The sequence below is a fragment of the Marmota monax genome, unplaced genomic scaffold, assembly GCF_021218885.2.
Source record: "Marmota monax isolate L192 unplaced genomic scaffold, Marmota_monax_Labrador192_F-V1.1 WCK01_AAM20220418_F8-fsc00178, whole genome shotgun sequence".
In the NCBI taxonomy this organism is placed as follows: domain Eukaryota; kingdom Metazoa; phylum Chordata; class Mammalia; order Rodentia; family Sciuridae; genus Marmota; species Marmota monax.
The window spans coordinates 2,150,265-2,169,482 of record NW_026694501.1 but is presented as its reverse complement, the minus strand read 5'-3'; the positions used below and the strand labels follow the sequence as shown (position 1 = coordinate 2,169,482).

Genomic DNA, 19,218 nt, shown 5'->3' with positions numbered 1-19,218 from the left:
AGAACAGAAAAAAATTACTAAGAGGTTCAGAAATTTTCCATGTCATATTTTTCAATTCTGAAAGCATCATTTCCCAGTTTGGGGTAAATATAAGGAAGAAGAATTCTTATACCAAGTGTGGGGCCTTATGCTAGCAAAGCCTCCCAGAAGCTAACATGATATTGTGTATCAAAAGTCATAAATATGCCATCAACTTTTGATCCAATGATATACTTTAGGGATTTGATTGTAGACAAATTATATAAACACCCAAAGACCTATGGAAATCATACTCATTTTAGCCTTTAAATAAGAGAGAAAAATTGGGAATGTACTAATGTCTAATACAAGGGAATCTGTTAGGTGAAACCAATGGAATCCTCTATTTGGAAGAATGTTTAAAGATGTAGGTGAATAATCAAATATAATTTTTTAGTGAGTAAAAGAGAGACACTAACAATAGAACAAAGCACTTTTTAAAAGTAGATGTTTACACAGGAAAAAAAAAGTGGCTGGTGGGATTATGAGTGATTTTTTGCTTTCATTTTATATTTTTCCATCTTTCAACTTTATAAAATAAACTTGTATTGTTAGGGAAAAAACACATGCACTCAAGTTTTGAATTTTAAGTGTTTATGATTTAAGAAAATGAAAAACTTAAACTCACATTACCAAAAATTAATTAATTGAAGGAGAAGGAAAAGGAAGGAAGGGCCGAAGCTGTCAAAATTGATTGGACAACTCACACAGAACAGAGAAGCTACTGGGCTACACACGTTGTGTACTTTAGATCTTCCCAATAACCCCGCAGGGACACCCCACTCAACAGGCCATTCGAGCTGTGTAGGTTCAGAAGGCTTGTCTGTTAGGAGACCAAAATGGTCCACAGCCACCAGATCTTCATTTGGGAATTTTATCTTTGCTATCATGTTGTAAGCTGAAATACTTTTCAAGTGTTACCTTATATAATGATGTTTTCTTGATCCGTTTCTGATAGTAATCATTTGTACATGGAATCTCCAAAACTTTCTCAACTCCCACAGGTTTGCTAGTTACTTGTTTTTCATTAAAACAGCTGTGTATGTTTCTTCTGGTGACGGTTAATGTCCGCTCCTGAGTATCATTTCTATGAAATAAAAGTGTAAAAGCATTTAATAATTATGACAGAAACCTTATAGCTATCAACCACCTTCCCTGTTGTCATTGATCCTATAATTTATTCCTAATTTTTGTATAAAGAGATTGATGCATTGATTGTCTATACCCTACTTTGCCTCCTCTTATTTCAGAGCAGCAAGAAATTTAACAATAGTCCTAGGGTGAAAGATAAAACCCTGAGCAATAAACACACACACACACACACACACACACACACACACACACACACACACACCTGGCTGTATCTTATGGATGTTAGAACAGCAGATGTCTAAAACTTGGGTAATCTTTATTAAGGGACAAGAACAGAGAATCCTAGGTCAGGATGAGAGGGTGGCCTTGTTTTCCTGATGTCTATAAACTCCTGGCAGTCTTCTGAATGAGTAAGTATATACATTAGGTTTATGTATCTCAGGTCAGTGTATTCCAATCCCTGTCTCTTACACTGTTGAGTCACACAAAGTCTATTCTGGCCCTCAGCACATCTATATGAGCCCTTTACTGAACAGAAGTGAATCTGAATAGATTTTATAGTGGTTCCTTCTGGTCAGAAATGAGTAATTTTAAAAAGAAAACTTTGGGGCTGGGGATATGGCTCAAGCGGTAGCGCGCTCGCCTGGCATGCGTGTGGCCTGGGTTCGATCCTCAGCACCACATACAAACAAAGATGTTGTGTCTGCCGAAAACTAAAAAATAAATATTAAAAAAAAATTCTCTCTCTCTCTCTCTTAAAAAAAAAGAAAAGAAAACGTTTATAGTCTGACGTTTGCTTACATTGCACATGTGATATACGTATCCATACGTGATGTCATAGACTTGTATACATATGAATCCATCTCCCAAATACAGCAGACAGGTGCTGTGTGCCTGACCAATGGGCACCCAACTTAGGCTCTCCCAGCTCCCCTTTAAGTCTAGAAGAGGCTGGGAGCAAGACAAGGCTACCACCAAGCTCCAGCTGTTGTACCAGGCATTTTCCCTATGTTCAGAAGGAAAAGCTCAATCTCAGAGAAGTTAAACCACTTGCCCAAGGTCACACACCTATTCAGGGTGAGGCCAGATGGGAATGCACACCTGGTTAGCCCCAAGGGCCAGGAGTGTTTTGTACAATCCATGTAAATCTGGCTCCTCACTTTGGGCATTATCTGAAGATGGTCCAGTGCTGGAGAGGGTGGCAGGCGGTTGTCACAGTTAAATGCAGTGGGTCAGTGGCCATGAGACATAATGGAGCCGCCTGGCCCTTGAGAAGGACTCAGACTCCCATTGGCACCCTTCTCTTCTCAAGTGTTTGCTGAAGTTTCCCCAACTCCAGCCTCACTAATCTGGATAGAGAGATTATTTCCAGGTCTCTCTGACCTGTTGCTTTTAAGGAACAGACATGTACAAGTTCTCATCTTAGTAGATCATGCTCTTTACCTGTGTAGTCCACCTCCTAACACTCAGGAAACTGACAGAATGAGTGCTCGTCACACGTGCAACATTACACTGCAGACGTGGAAAGAAGCAACAGGCCACACTTGCTACAGAAGAACTGGAGGCTGATGTGAGGCTGAGGCCAACTGACCCAAAGCTGTGGACTCTGACCCCCTGCTAGTTGGGACCACTAACTGCACTCTGCCTCTGAGCTCCCCCTCTGGCCATGCACAGAAAGGGCTTAAAAACCTCCAGTCCGCTCTCTGGGGGGACCTCGCCAAGCCCAACTTGCTGCTCATCAACTCAGGATCTAATTATTAGTTTTTAAAGTGTGCTTCTCGCTCTACCTTCATTTCTTTGACTCTGTTCAGAGAAAACTCTTTCTTCTGGAAACCTTTCCTTCTTAATTGGTTTCCTCCTTAAAATATGTTGGGACAAATCACTGCAGGATTAAAGTATGGGTCCCCAGAAGCATTTGATTATTAGTAAATGCAGTCCGTTAAGAATTAAGGGATTACAATTCCCATGGGAGAATTCCAAGTGGAGGGTGTGCACATTGAAAGCAGCTCCCACACCAAACTACAAAAGCTAATGTGCACCTGAGTGGGCACACACTTGTGCATGTACATATATGCACATGCATGTGCACGCACACATGCGTGCGCGCATGCGCGCACACACACACACACACACACACACACCTATAGTAAAACCAGGACGCTGCTTACTGATTGCTCTATGTTGAGCACCTCTATATTTTCCACCATCCTAAGTGGCCTAAACAACTCACTCCCAGATAGAACCCACCATCGTCACCCTATTGTGAAAGTTGCTTCTCCCCCATTGCTTACTCTCACATTTTACTCATCAGTCTCCAACAACTTTCAAAGTTTGTCACCAAGGCCACTCTGCGCCACCCTGTTTTCTTGCCCTCTCCTATCCAACCCCTGAGTTTCCATGCCTCTCTGACATCATCTCTCTAGCTAATAACTCCATGTGGCTTCCTGTGGTGAGTTGTGTTCTCTGTACTCCCATGTCACATCTCCAAGTTGGTCACAGACAACGGGTTTGTCCCCTTGGTTTTGATGGTTCTGCCCTGTCCTTGTTCCTGTATTCAATCAGGGTTCGGAAGTGTTTGTTGTTCTCTTCCTCCACCCAATTTACAAGTACCGTCTTCAATCTTCCTTAACCTGCTCTGAAAAATCCAGTCGTGACCCATTTTCTGCAATTATCTCTCTTTAAAAGGTCACATGAAATGCACTGACTTTTGAAAGAGTTCTGTAATTTCTTTATGACTCTTGGGAGTTTCTATGTATAAAAACCAAAAAAAACCCATGACCTCATTTTGTGCAAAACCACAGGAGTGATATCGAGGTTTCACTGTGATATCTCACCCTGCTCTCAAAGACGGGGTGAGAGTTATCAGGACTCACTCCAGTGCAAAGAACAAGATTTCTAAAAGAACTCTGCTACATCTCACAGCACAGTGACACCACTCAGCCAGCCCCGAGGTATTTTCTCAAATCTCTAGATAAAGGCATGCATACATGTGTATATGTGTACATATATGTGTGCACATGTTTCTGTATGTTCCTGTCAACAGAACCAAGTCCAGTAACAGTGATTGATGTATTCAATATCCAATGGATTGCTCTTGTTTCATAATAGTTGCATTTCTCCATTATTATTATCCTGGCATAATCTCAGGCTACAGCATGAGTACACTATAGAGCCCTGTCCCTGTTCCCCTTCATCACTAGCTCAGGGCTGTAGGGTTTTGGTTGGCTCTTGAACACACACCTCCTCCTCTAGCACTGCCATCTGGATCCCGGTGAGCCTTGAAAACTAGAGTACCATGTGTCTCCATCAATGCCATCCTCTCTGCCACCTGAAGATGCTACCCAGGAGAATGACCCTGTTCCCCCTTCTCTACACATCAATGTCATTATGAAGTCCTAGCCGTTGATGTCACTTCACCAGGATATCAGGAGCATCTGACTTCTAAAACCGACCTTTACTCAGTCCGCACTAATTAACAAGGATCCCTAAACAGGAAATCTTACTGAAGTCTTTATGATGACTAAGAAGAAAAAAAAAAAGATTATTTTTTCAATAATGAAATATTTATTTCATGTTAGATTTCTTTATAATTGAGTGGCTGAACAGAGTCCAAGAGGACTGCAAAGCAAAAAGATATACTTACCCCATTTGGGAAAAATAAGAGCCCTGGTCTTCTAACTCTAGTGGCCAAAATTCCAAAGTGTTGTCATACATAGTAATTCTGGGAGAGCTGCCTGGGTTCAGCTCAGTGCGTCCGTTCGACTTGCTGCTTTTGTACCATCTTACAGAGGTTTCCTCATTTTCACTTGTGTGCGAAGAGGAGCAATGTTTCAGATAAAAAGGTTCCCCTTCCACCGCGCTAATATTGGGCCGTGAAAAACACGTTTCTAAAGATAAGTAAAAGAAAAGGGAGAAAACCAAAAAACAAATGAAGAAAGTAACTTTTTCTCTTGATGCATTAGGTGAAGAAGCAAAGGTTCATAAGAAAGCTCTGAGAATTCTCAGTGTCACCGTCCCATGGTTTCTTTATTTTTAGCATATGACTTTCGAACACTATGAGGGATAAGACACTTTCCAGAAGACAATGAAGACAAAACTTTCAATGATTCCTCCTAAACAGGGAGGTGTGAGAACCTAACCTACTACATCCATCGAGAAGACAGACCTGACAAGTGCCATCTTTCAAAAGAAAATTTTGCACAAGACAACTGAAACTACAGGCCATGGTGTTGCCACACCTACCCCCAAAGCATCCCTAGCCAGGAAGTCTCCATGCCAAAGGAAACAGATACCTAGAGACCTTCATCTGCATCCTCAGAAATCTCACCAAGCTTGTACCCAGCCCATCAGTTGACCTGCCCATTTCCTGGGCAGGTGTGAGGATGGTTAAACGTATTCCTGCAGCTTGAAGTATGCATAGGGTTGTTATTTCTGTAGGTTACCATGGGGATAATCATAGTAATTAATATAGTAATTAATACTATATTAATCAATATAGTATCACTCCAAATTCTGGTATCTGTCACTTCTGCTATTTGGTCTCCTGTTCGGTCTCCCTCCTTCTTTCTCAATTCTCCCGGATTCTCTGGCCTTGGAATTTGATCTGATCTGCTCAGAGGGTAGGCCTTCTTGCCACTCTTGTACTCCTGGGAGTTCAAACCTGGCTTTAGTGGCCCTTTCTCATATCTTGTCCTCTGGTGGCTCCAGGGTGGCCTTCATCCACATTGGGAAAATGAGAATCTTTTAATCGAATGCAACTTTTCCCTGAGAACATCAACAAAGTGCTCTCTACAGCGACAGTTTATTTCTGAAAGCAACAGGCTGGTTTTAACTCAGCATCGTTGACCACAGCATAAAGAGGAAGTGGCCCAAAGGGTAGAAGCACTCTTTGAAACTGTGGAATATCAAGTCTGTCTCAAAGTTCAAGAGTTAATGAGCATCAACCAATTCTGTTTAGTGGTTGTCACATAATCTCTGTTTTACATTTCAGTACTTCAACACAGAAGGTGTGATAAAAATATATAAGAAACTCAAAATATGGCAAGCCATTGACAGTTCATTTGCTTTCCTGTATTAGAGTTTTGCATATGTAATAAAATGCAGAATCATATCAGATTTGCTCTTCTGAGTCTGAATTCTTCTGTACACCACTCTGTCTGTGACAGGCACCAGGTTGCTACATGCGGCAGGGATATGTTCTTTTTTCATTGTTATGCAAGTTGTGTTACTATTTGACTATTAATTCTATAAATTGAAAAATACTAAGAAATTGGGTTATTAGAGAAGTGTCTACAGGATATCTGGGTTATTCCATGTTTTCCAAGTTTTGATTAATATTTTAAAATGTTTGTAAAATCCTAATTAGAATAAGTTACACTCCATGTACGTATAATATGTCAAAATATACTCTACTGTCAGATATATCTAAAAGGAACAAAAAAGTTTTTAAATGCCTGTATAAATATGCCTGTGTTTTGATGAACATATGCACTCATTCCTCTTAGGAAATAGTTATCATTTGAAGAAATATAATGCTTGTTTGGAATAATGTTTGTAGAAATGAGTGAAGTTCAGGTAAGTAGAGTTCAAGGTCTAAGAACAGTATTCCGATTTTTCCATGAGCAGGGTCTATGAATCCAGCAAGGCCAATAACCTGTATCCTTTGGAACAGTCTTGAGTTTGGACAAGCATAAGATTTTGTCACCTAACTTCAACTAAGTTAAATGACTTCTACAGATAGAATAGTGCTATGTCGGCCCCCAGTTACCCACTAATGGAAGGTCCTGTCCAACTACCTGAAAAGACAAGAAACTGGGACTCTGGCAACATTACACAGCAGATCTTAGAGTTGTATTTGTGTTCTGAAACATCCTGTTATGGTTTGGATAAGAAGTGACCTCAAAAAAGCTCATGTTGGGCAATGCAACATGATAGACAATATGATTAATGTATGTACATTCCATGTATGTATTATATACAAAATGCATTCTACTGTCATGTATGACTAAAAATAAATAAATAAATAAATAAAAATTTAAAAAAAAAATGTCCAGAGGTGAAGTAATTAGAGTGTGAGAGCTATAATCTCATCAGAGGGTTAATCCTTTTTATGGATTAATAATTGGAAGGTTACTCTAGGCTTGGTTGATGGGGTTGGAGGAAGTAGGTCATTGAGGGCATGCTTTGGGGGGATATATTTTATCCCTTGCTTCTTTCTTCAGCCCAGAGTGGTGAAGTATGGAAAGGCCATGGATTGAACCTCTGAAACTGTGACCCCAAAACAAACTTTTCCTCCCCTAAATTGTTCTTGTCACGTATTTTGGTCACAGCAATGCAAAGCTGATTAACATGTTTCACGGTAACTGGGAGCAAGTTTGTTGGTGCATGTGAACAGAACGTGGGATCCATGCACACACCTCTTCCTGCACCTTGATTTTCCACTCAGTACTTTCTGACAGATTATTCTCTATCAGGAAGAGAATATCTACTTTGTTCCTTTAATGTTTGGAAAGTACTGCATTGTAGCCTTGGTGCCATCACAACAATAGAGGACCCATTTAAGTAACCATACTCAAGACTGGACCTACGTTATTTGAAAGTATCTACTAACTCAGCTAGACCTTCAGCAATAATTTACCAAAGTAGATGTTCCCTTCTCCTAGACAATATATCCAGGCAAAGTCTCATATGTGCTCCCACTTTACCCTCCAAAGCCTGAGGGAAAACTTGCCATCCAATCATGGAACTCTTCTCCAAAGAATGGGGTTTCAGAATTCTTTTCAAGAGGGTTGAGGCAGAGGGGACTTTCAAGTATCGTTGTTAATAAGTTTAGAAATCGTACTTGATATCCACCTAGAAACCTACTTGTCTCCCTAATCTAACCAGTCTCTTTCTTGTTTATTCTTTCTAGCCCTGATATTGTTTATAAATCTATAAGGTACTTATTATTTCCTAAAGAATCAGATGAATCTTTGCATCCCTCTAAGGAAGGAGTTGGTGTGTACAAAACTTCCTAAAAAAAAAAAAAACCCATAATAAAGATAGTTGCTTCCTCCTCAGTTTCAAATAACGTGAACCAAAGTTTCTTCTCAAATGTAATTTATTTCAGGACACAAGTTTTTACAAGCTTGGAGAACTAAGTCCTTTTTTTAAAAAAAAAATATTATCACATGGATCTTTTTTACTTGATTCCATTGCTATGGATCTTTTATTCTCTACCTCAGAGACACCAAATAGTTGTCAACTTTCTAAAGTAGAATTTTAAATCAATATATTTTGGTAAACTCAGCATTTTTAGTAACCACCTCCATCCCCCCCCCAAAAAAAAGACAAAATCCTGACATTCCCTCTAGATTACTAACAAAGTTTTTTTTTTTTTTTTTTCACAACTTACCTGAGTCGCGTGTAACCATAAGAAGCAAAAGAGTCATGAATCCTCCTCCACAATGCATGTTTAGGACTCTGTATCAAATAGTTTATCTGAAACAGAATAAGATAGCTTATGCCAAAAACTTAATAAAAACATACCTGCCTTATGAAGGCTTTAAAAAATCATGTGACAGCAGATGTTTAAACATAGCCCAGATATTTTCAAATCCCTTAAAGTGGTCACCAGTTCTCAGAAGTTCCAGCCATGGAGAACTAACGAAATGTCAAGGCAATTAATGTTGGCTTCCAGAAGAAATACTTAACAATGCAACTTTCTAATTCAACAGAATTAGGCCTAAAATTAGTGTTTTAGGCCTGATCTACTAAGTCCTGCCTCCAAAGTCAAAGTTAAGGGCCACAGTATTTCTAGAAAATCTGCCATTTCATTAACGAACAATTTGTGTCATGCCAAGACATGTACAGCAGTTGCATCTATGGGGAACATGTGTGTTGACACGTGCATTGTTAGAGTCTGTAAACAAGTCTGGATGGCGCCTGGCATTTTGCCAGAGGGAGTGGTTTGTGAAGTAACGCCAGCAAGCCATTAAGTGTGGAGATTCCTTATTGGTTGACTGCTGTATCTATTTTATGTTAATTAAGATAAGCTCTGTGGAATGTATAAATACCCCTCCTGTCCTACAATAAAGGGCTCCTACTCCTGCTGTATCAACCTACACAAGTTCTTCATCACCCCCCCCCCCCCCGGCTATTTTGCCCAGCCAGCCAGGCTGTGGCAGTGCATGAGTGTGTATGTGCGTTAGACAGGTTTATGTCAAAATAGTCAACTACTGTTCACAGTTAAGGAGGTCTGTGTCTGTGTCTACTATCAGCTGGCCCCATTGTTTTAGGTCTATGGTGAGGAAGCACATCTCGGTGGGGGATACATTGGTGGAGTAAAAATGGTCACCTTATGACCAGGGAACAAACAGAAGAAAGGGAAAGTAGTCAGGGTCCCACTATCCCCACAAGGGCACACCCCCATGACCTAAAGATCTCCTACTAGGCCCCGCTTCCCAGTGTCCACCACCTCCCAAGCCACCACTTGGGGATGAAGCCTTTAATACCCAGGCCTTTGGAGGGTGCATAAGAATTTGCTCATCATGATTGGTAATTCAATTTTCATTTGTGGGTTGAATGTTTAAAAATCCATCTTCCTTCTGGGAGCTGAGCCTATTCTGCTTGTCAGTAAAGTCTGGCCCAGTGTGTAGCACATAGCTCTTCAGTGTCACTGAAGAACACTTGTGTGTGCTATGGCCATGCATTCAAACTCAAGTGCCCATGGGTGTTTATTGTAGGGAACAGAGACTTAAAGATCTCCCTACACCCCACAGCCCTCTTTGAAACTGACCATGACCCAGTGTAACTGAGATCTGCATAGAACTTTGATCCTAGGACAACCTGACCCTTACCCTTTTAATTACAAAATTTAGAAAGCAGAATGTCAGCAAATTCTTCCTCAGTGGAGACCATTCACCAAGTCCAACTATTCATAAATAACCCTATGTCCCTTGTTTACCAAAAACCTTGCTGCTTCCACCTCAGTGACCCACCAGCTGGAGGGAACACAATGTGATAGAAAGAGCTTAGTCTCACGGACGCACAGACCCTAGCTGGCTGTCTAATTTGACCAAGGCCTGAGGAGCTCTCCAAGTTTGGGCAAGGTATTTAAAAGTCTTATAGCCTGTTTGCTTATTATCAAAACGAAGCTAAAGAGGCTCTTTACATAATGAAGCTGTCTGAAATTCATGAAGTCTTTTGGGTACATGGTAGCCTCTCACCTAGAATAAGTTCCTTTTACCAACTTCCACTCACCTCCCATCCTAAACAAAAGGGGAGCTATTAATTCCTGAATCCTAGAAAAAGTTCAATAATGAAGCTGCCGAACTATTTATAACAACCCTTACCTATAACACCACCAAACATTTGGTGGAATTTCCAAGAGCTACACATCAATAATGTAAAGGCGAAAGGAACAAATATGTATGGAAAGTACCCACTGTTCATAATTGAATTAGAACAGTTTTATGCTTGAAACTTCTTCCATTCCCCCCCACCAACACCTTTTATCATTAACTCTGTCTATTCTTGTAGAATGAAAAATGTTGTTTCCTTTATGTTATTTCTCTGGTGAAGGCTGACGTAACCTTGTAAAGGTCATCAATTTCTTTCTTTCTTTCTTTCTTTCTTTTTCTTGTTTTTTTAAGATTTGAGGTTTTTTAATAAGGTCTACAAATGGGTAAAATTATGAGATTCTGATTTTTTCCCCCTGTCCTAGGATTTAAACCCAGGGGTACTTTGTCACTAAGCCACTTCCCCAGGCCCATTTTAATTTTTTTTTTTTTTGATACAGTGCCTCGCTAAATTGCTAAGGCTGGCATCACACTTGCAATTCTCCTGTCTCAGCCTCCAGAATCCCTGGGATTAGGGGTGTGTGCCACACACACAGCAAGTTATGAGATCCTGATTAGTTATTAGTTTCAATATGAAGCATGATAGGACCGTATTGTACCAAAAATAGCTGATATTCATGAAGCTCTGTGTGTGTGGTTGTGTGTGCATTAAGCTTTGAATGTACTTGTTAAGCTGTAGGTATTAAATCTAGAGGTTAATATTTTATTAAACAATGAATTCATCTCCAGAAAAAGAACTATTCTGAGAAATGTCATTTATATACTATCAAGTATAAATAAAACAAATATAGGAGACTATAAATATTAAATTTCTGTTATGTAGGATTTTTTCAGTTTTTTCTGATTTTTTTTGTAACTGTTAATTTTCTTCTTTCTTTAAATGTTTTTCTGATTTTTAAAGCAATATGTGCCTAACACAGAATATTTACAAAATGAAGACTAAAAGAAACCAATATAAAATAATATTTTAGCATTTTAACTACTTTCTGTGTATTTTAAATAGTTAAAAGTATTTAATTAATTTCATATCTTGCATTTCCATTTAATATTATGCAGTGAGCATTTTCCTGTATCAGGCTGTTCTCTTTGTTAACATCATTTTAATTGCCACCCAAAATTCCTTCTGATGGACATATGATTCTTTACAAGATGAATTATACTGTGAAATAACTCCATGACTGTCCTCACGAGACCTGACTCTCGCATGTGACTCAGTGTTTTGGAGTGCAGCCTCTCGTACCTGCCTGGAAAGACTGGAATCTCCATTTTCTTTTACCAGTGAACGAACCTCAGGCATGTCACTTATCCTCTCTCTCTGCCCCAATTTCTTTGTCCAAACAAGGAGACAGCAATACTATCTATCTTAAGAGCTGATCATAAATTACATGCATTACTCTTGCAAATGACTGAAGAATAATAAACACCCACTTAAATGTCAGCTATTATTATTTGCATTTCTTATCATTTCCATGGCAGGATGTGAATGAACACAACATATTTGAGACATTGCCAATCACATTGCCCAGAAATGTTGCCATGATTCATATACCTTCCCTCACAGTGCAAGACGGTTTCCATCCACCACACCTGGAAAAGCACTGGGCAGTCTCATGTTTTAAAATGAACCAGGTAGTCAATATGGAACGATGGTACCTGTTGGCTTTGTTATAAATGATGTCAATTTTAACCATGTGCTATTAGCTATTTTATTTCTATGATTATGAACTATTTCTTCACATCCATTGCTCAGTTCTCAGATGTTGAGTGTTTTGTCCAATTTGTTTAGTTTGCTTTTAATTCCTCTTTTTTTTTTTTTTAAAAGAGAGAGAGAGAGAGAGAATTTTAATATTTATTTTCTAGTCTTTGGCGGACACAACATCTTTGTTTGTATGTGGTGCTGAGGATTGAACCCAGGCCGCACGCATGCCAGGCGAGCGTGCTACCACTTGAGCCACATCCTTAGCCCTTAATTCCTCTTTTGATGTGCTAATAAATGGAAGATTATATATTGAGGGCATCAAACTTTTTTTGTTTTTGCTTTGTGACTTTTCTATTACTTTCAAATATAGATGATTCCTCTTCTCACAGTTGTAAAGCAGATGATTATCTTTATTTTCTTCGTTTTTATGGCTTAATTTTTTAATTTAACTTTTTAAAAAATTCACTGGATTAATTTTCATGGTTAGCATGAAGATAGGGTCTAGTTAATGTTACTTTTCCAAAATAGCCAAGATTAATTATCTATGATTAATTCAGTAGTCCTGTCTTTCCATTAAAGTTTGTTGCTAGCAGGTTATAATGAATAGGTCCCTGAGGACTCTGTGGAAAATCTAGCACAGCATGCTTGCTCAAGTTCAAATATATGTCTATAGGGGCGCACACACACACACACACACACACACACACTCTCTCTCTCTCGCTCTCTCTCTCCATTGTCTTCTCTCCCTTTGTTTTTCTATTTATAGTAATTATCACTAACTGACATTTTTACATTATGTCTGCTTAATGATTATTTGCTGAATTAATTAATGCATTAAATTCTTAAAATATTTAGAGTTTGGAGTTCATGTGATCATCTGATTCATTAGCATATTACCCTGATTTTCTACTTTTTAAATCATGACATCTTGAAAAGAATGTTTTAACCTCAATGATGTCCAGGGTGCTATATCTCAACTGGCACTTTTAAAAATAATAATGAAGCTAGGGCTCTACCCACCTGTCTGGAAATTCCCTGTCTGTATAGCCTGGGAAACCTGAGTCACCAAAACTCCCCAGGTGGTGATTCTAATGCCAAGCCAAGGACAAGAGCCACAGATTTACTGGACTTATTCATATACTTAAAGAAGTAAAATGTAATATGTCATATATACATATATGTACATATATACATATACATTTAATAAAACATACATTATATCTTGAATAATAAACACATTAAGTGAATGTATACATATATCTAATGTTTTATTTAAGTATAAAATAAATGCATGTGCACCTCTGTATATGTGTGTATATAAAGAATAGTCATATACTTATCTGAATCATCTAATGTCATGAAATTTTTTCTAAATAAAAAAAAAAATAATTTCTCTTTCAAAAATTGAGACCTAGGGAGAAGATGAGTTATAAACATTTCTGTCCCACAAGGCCATGCAGAACAAGGCCCTTTCCAGGGTATCTGGTCATCTCCTAAGCTGCTGGTCCTGCCTAGCCACCCTTGTTCATTGACCCCACCCCCACCCTGAAGAAACTGACCATTCTCTAGAATAAAATATTTCACAGAAACCCATAAATGTTAGGCCATTAAAAATTTTATCTAATCAGAGACACGCCGTCTGATAGAAGAAAAAGTTGGCTACGATCTACAGTCGGTGGGGTCGGGCTCCAAATTCCTCAATAGGACACCCATAGCACAAAAGTTAATAACTAGAATCAACAAATGGGACTTACTCAAACTAAGAAGTTTTTTCTCAGCAAAAGAAACAATAAGAGAGGTAAATAGGGAGCCTACACCCTGGGAACAAATCTTTACTCCTCACACTTCAGATAGAGCCCTAATATCCAGAGTATACAAAGATCTCAAAAAATTAGACAATAAGAGAACAAACAACCCAATCAACAAATGGGCCAAGGACCTGAACAGACACTTCTCAGAGGAGGACATACAGTCAATCAACAAGTACATGAAAAAATGCTCACCATCTCTAGCTGTCAGAGAAATGCAAATCAAAACCACCCTAAGATACCATCTCACTCCAGTTAGATTGGCAGCCATTAGGAAGTCAAACAACAACAAGTGCTGGCGAGGATGTGGGGAAAAGGGTACACTTGTACATTGCTGGTGGGACTGCAAATTGGTGCAGCCAATCTGGAAAGCAGTATGGAGATTTCTTGGAAAGCTGGGAAAGGAACCACCATTTGACCCAGCTATTCCCCTTCTCGGTCTATTCCCTAAAGACCTAAAAAGAGCATGCTACAGGGACACTGCTACATCGATGTTCATAGCAGCACAATTCACAATAGCTAGACTGTGGAACCAACCTAGATGCCCTTCAATGGATGAATGGATAAAAAAAATGTGGCATTTATACACAATGGAGTATTACTCTGCATTAAAAAATGACAAAATCATAGAATTTACAGGGAAATGGATGGCATTAGAGCAGATTATGCTAAGTGAAGCTAGCCAATCCCTAAAAAACAAATGCCAAATGTCTTCTTTGATATAAGGAGAGTAACTAAGAACAGAGTAGGGTCGAAGAGCAGGAGAAGAAGATTAACATTAAACAGGGATGAGAGGTGGGAGGGAAAGGGAGAGAGAAGGGAAAATGCATGGAAATGGAAGGAGACCCTCAGAGTTATACAAAAGTACATACAAGAGGAAGTGAGGGGAAGGGGAAAAATAATATAAGGGGGACAAACGAATGTCAGTAGAGGGAGCAGAGAGAGAAGAGGGGAGGGGAGGGGAGGGGAGGGGAGGGGAGGGGAGGGGGGATAGTAGAGGATAGGAAAGGCAGCAGAATACAACAGACACTAGTATGGCAATATGTAAATCAATGGATGTGTAACTGATGTGATTCTGCAATCTGTATATGGGGTAAAAATGGGAGCTCATAACCCACTTGAATCAAATTGTGAAATATGATATATCAAGAACTATGTAATGTTTTGAACAGCCAACAATAAAAAATTAAAAAAAAAAAAAAAAAAAAAAAATTTTATCTAATGAGGGTCCTGAGACTCATGGAAGTGAGTCTAGATTAAAGCTAGTTTCACTGACTTATGCAGAAATAAATGTAAATTGCCTTGCTACCACCCATTCTCATTAGCAAAACATATAATTGAGTTCCTCTTAAGATAAACTGCCTTGACAAAAATCATAACATCAGTGTTGTTGTTGTTGTTGTTGTTTTTAACATAGTAGATCAAACTTGGGCCCTCACTCATGCTAGGCAAGAGCTTACCACTGAACTCCAGCTGCAGCTCACCAGTGATTTATTTTCCCCCAGGTAATTATTTCTCTCCAGGGTGCAATGCATGGGGTTTCACTCCATTTGCAAGGTGATAAAACAACCAAAGAGAAAAGAAAAAAAAATTATCTTAGAAAACCGCATGCACTTCACTCAAAGGAACAAAGAGTCTATGTGGAATTTGGTTTCCCTCTATAAGGCAAGGAAAATCATAGTCACTTCATAGTTCTTGTCCCACAATTATCTGTTACTGTTCTTTTCATGCTTTTCCCTAAATCTCCCCATTCCTCCCAGCCACTAGGAAACTACAGTCCTTGCAATGTGGCTCAAAGGCTGGCTTCTCAAGGAAGCTAATTATTACTGCTCACACAGGCATAGCCTTGTCCAAGCTCATCTGAGAGGACATTTCCATTCTTCGAGAACCAGCCTTCTCCCCCTGGTAAGGTCCCAGAGGGCAGAACCTGCCTTTCTATACTGTGTGCCCAGACCAGCAAATGCAGTTCCCCAAATTTGCACTTCCCAGTCTACCCAAGCTATGGGGTTAAGAGGAGTTCCCTAGGTCCCAGCAATGTGTGTGGCATAGAATATGTTTGCAGAGGTCCCAAGAATAGAGCAAGGGAAGTTGGTGAAATTATTACAGTATTCTCTGATCTCTACCCCTGAATGACCTTTTCCAGCCATTAACTGTTCTGATAACTGGGATACAACCTGCTAGGTGTTCTGACTTCTGGAGGCCCCACAGATTAAAGACAGAGCTTTGGAACCAGGAACATTAGATGTGAAACTACGATCTACTACTTCATAGCTGTGGAACAGACTGCCTTTGAAAATAGGGCAACTTCCTAATAACTGAGTTTCTATAACCTGTATTTCCTCAAACTGTGAGTGGAGGCAGAAGGAAGAGATCTCTCCCCACACTCAGAGGGGCTAGGAACTGGAGATTGGCATGTTTCTGACTTACGAAGCCTAACTATATATATATATATATATATATATATATATATATATACACACACACACACTATCTGTACATTTCCTGCCTTTTGTCACACTCTGCCTTCTTGTCTTTTATAAAATCTTTCCATGTCCCTAAATCCCCCAAAGATGGATATTTGAGTCAGAAAGTTTTTCTCCATCTTCCTCAAAGCTGGCTTTGAATAAACCATTCCCTTGCCAATCTACCTCCAGAATTTCCAGGGGGAACAACCAGCTATAAAGCCATTCCCTTGAATAAAAAGTTGGATGCCCTTGGATAAATTGCTAAATCTCTTTGTGCTTGAATCTCCCTCCCTTTTATTAAATGTGATAATACCTCCTCCTTCATTTCACCTCTGAAAGGCTTACGTGCATACAACAAAAGTTTTCTATACTGTGTCAGGCACACCGTAAGTGCTTAAGAAACAACAACTATTGTCATCACTTATTTCAGCTGTTCTCATCTCTAAGAAAAGAATTGACAATGTTTTCACTTCTAAAAATCATACTATCAGTGAGAGTTGATGATGCTGTCTCACCGATTATTCTTAGGCGCGCACGCACAACACACATAACCAATCTAGTTTTCAGATACCGGCCCCTGAGTCTGGGTGGCTCTTTGTTCCAAGCGGCTGGGGAAAACCGGGACTTAGCATTCGTGGCTCGGGCGCCCGTCCTTACCTTCGAAGGGGTGTCTCTGAGGCTGGGGCGCGGGCGTTTGTCCCTCTTTCACACGGATTCTTGACTGCGAGGTGGCATTCAAAACTCAGGTGAGAAAAGGTGATTCCCCGAGCTCCTGGCAACTGTGAAACTGGAAGGAGGCGCGGCCGCAGGGCGGGACAGAGAGAGAGAGAGATAGGTAATCGGGGAGGGTAATCCGGGGCGGGGAGGGGATACCGATCAAAGGTGAAAAAAGAAAAGCGTCCTGCGGCTCCTGGCTGTGAAACCCGGCTAGAGAGGGCTGCAGGTGGGCGCTGCCCGTGGGAGGACCCCAGGTCCCGGGAGCGCTCCAGGGGCAGCGTGTCACGCTGTCCGCCGTGGGATGCTCCCAGGGATGGAGTCGCCCAGGCTTGAGGCGCCCACTCTCAGGAGTGACCCCGGTTTGCGGGGTGTCGGGTCAGGTGTGGGCTGCGTGCTTCTGGCAGCGAGACCGGGGGCCGGTTCCTCTGCGCAGGTGCCCGCCTGCGACTTACCGGAGCTGTGGGATCCCTGGGGCGACGCGCGCAGCGGGAAAATCCTGGTCGCGTCCAGGCCCTGCGAACCGCCCCAGCCTCCACGCAGGGGTGACCTTCGACTCCAGCGACCCAGGGCGGCGGCTGTGCCACCTGCAGAGTCAGGAGTTGGCGCGCCCCTCCCGCTTTTGCGCACCCTTGAGGCAGCAAGGCGCAACAGCCAGACTAGCTGGAGGAGCGAGGACACCTGGACCCCAGCGAGGTGTCCTCATTTAAGAGGAAGAGGCTGGGGGAGGATCGGAGAGAGGAAGTGTTACCCGCAGCCTCCCCAGGAACCTTGCCTAGATCCTCCCCCCACCCCCACCCCCGCCTCCCCAGGACCGGTTTCCTCCCGCATGAGAAATAGACAAATGATGGGGAAAAATGAAATTTATGTCGTTTGCTCAAACTGGGAGGAAGCGGCTAGACTGCTTCTCTTCCAGCCCCACAGAAACGGTTCCAATGAAAAGAAACAAAATCCAGGCGATACACCTGTGTAGATTAGTTCGAAAACATATCAGTCACAATTTCCTTGGCATTTGGCCTCAGATTGAGGGAGTTTTAACTCTGAGTAAGGAAATCCAGGAGCTCTCTGTTTCAGAAGGACAACAGAGAAGTCCCCAAGCCACCGAAGGTTCCCTGAGCCAAACATGTGGAGGGGTCATTATTTTAGGAACTCAGGTCAAACTCCAGGCATTGCCTGGCATGAGGGATGGGGATTCCCTACTGGGGAGTGATATAGAGGGGTGCAGAGTTGTTGACTTAAAATTTTAAATTGTTCAAAAGAAAGGAGGCCAGAGGAGAATAGTGCTTCTAGATACCTGTGGTATCCACAATATATAAATAATTTCTATGCATCCACAATATAAAAAGAATCAGCACAATTTAAATAGGGCAAAGATTTTACCTTCACTGAATAAGGTACACTTGTGACCAATAAGAGCATGAAAAAGATGTAACACCATTAATTGTCAGAGAACTGCAAAATAAGACTACAGTGAGATTCATTAACCACTAAAATACCCATCACTGGTGAGGCACTAGAGCACCAGAGCTCACATTCACTAGTGGAAATTTTGAATGCAATGATTAGTTGGCAAAGCAATTTGTCCGTTTCTTAAAAAGTTAAACATACAATTACCCTGTCATTGCTTCTAAGTACTAAACAAAAAGAAGTTAAAAAAATATGCCCACAAGAATGTCCATGGGAACCATATTATAATAGCCATTAATGGGAAATAGCCCATCAAGTCTCTCAACAAGAAAATGACTAAGAAAACTCTTATATAGCTATACAATGGAACACTGCTCAGCAATATAAAGAAACAAACTATTAACTGATGCAAAATATGGATAAATCTTTTAAAAAAATGTTATGTTATAGAAGAAGCCAGACCAAACATCACATAAGCGTGTTGATATGAATGTCAAGGTCTGACAAGTGTGAACATTGTTTACCTCAGGGGAAGGAAAGGAATGGACTGAGAAATGTCACAATGAAACTTCCTGGGGTGACAAGCATTTCTATTTTGTTTTGGGTGGTAACCACACGAGTGTGGTTCAGCTGTCAAAACTCACTGACCTGAATACTTAGGGTATATGTTTTATGAG

The 19,218-nt window shown here is 40.5% G+C and overlaps 1 protein-coding gene across 2 annotated transcripts in view; it reads right to left on the bottom strand.

The window, feature by feature from the left end:
• The window catches only part of Il18r1 (interleukin 18 receptor 1), a 39,832-nt gene extending 22,020 nt beyond the window's left edge, over nucleotides 1-17,812 (bottom strand). The window contains exons 1-6 of one of the 2 annotated variants that reach the window (XM_046420038.2): nucleotides 17,590-17,812; nucleotides 17,078-17,207; nucleotides 15,416-15,499; nucleotides 8,504-8,589; nucleotides 4,754-4,997; nucleotides 940-1,105 (exon numbers count right to left, since the gene is read on the bottom strand). In XM_046420038.2, coding sequence (XP_046275994.1) covers nucleotides 940-1,105; nucleotides 4,754-4,997; nucleotides 8,504-8,561 — 468 coding nt within the window. In that variant the 5' untranslated portion in view covers nucleotides 8,562-8,589; nucleotides 15,416-15,499; nucleotides 17,078-17,207; nucleotides 17,590-17,812. The remainder of the gene's footprint in view (nucleotides 1-939; nucleotides 1,106-4,753; nucleotides 4,998-8,503; nucleotides 8,590-15,415; nucleotides 15,500-17,077; nucleotides 17,208-17,589) is intronic. The other variant, XM_058571437.1, reaches the window with a different exon arrangement.
• Between the last annotated feature and the right edge of the window lie 1,406 nt (nucleotides 17,813-19,218).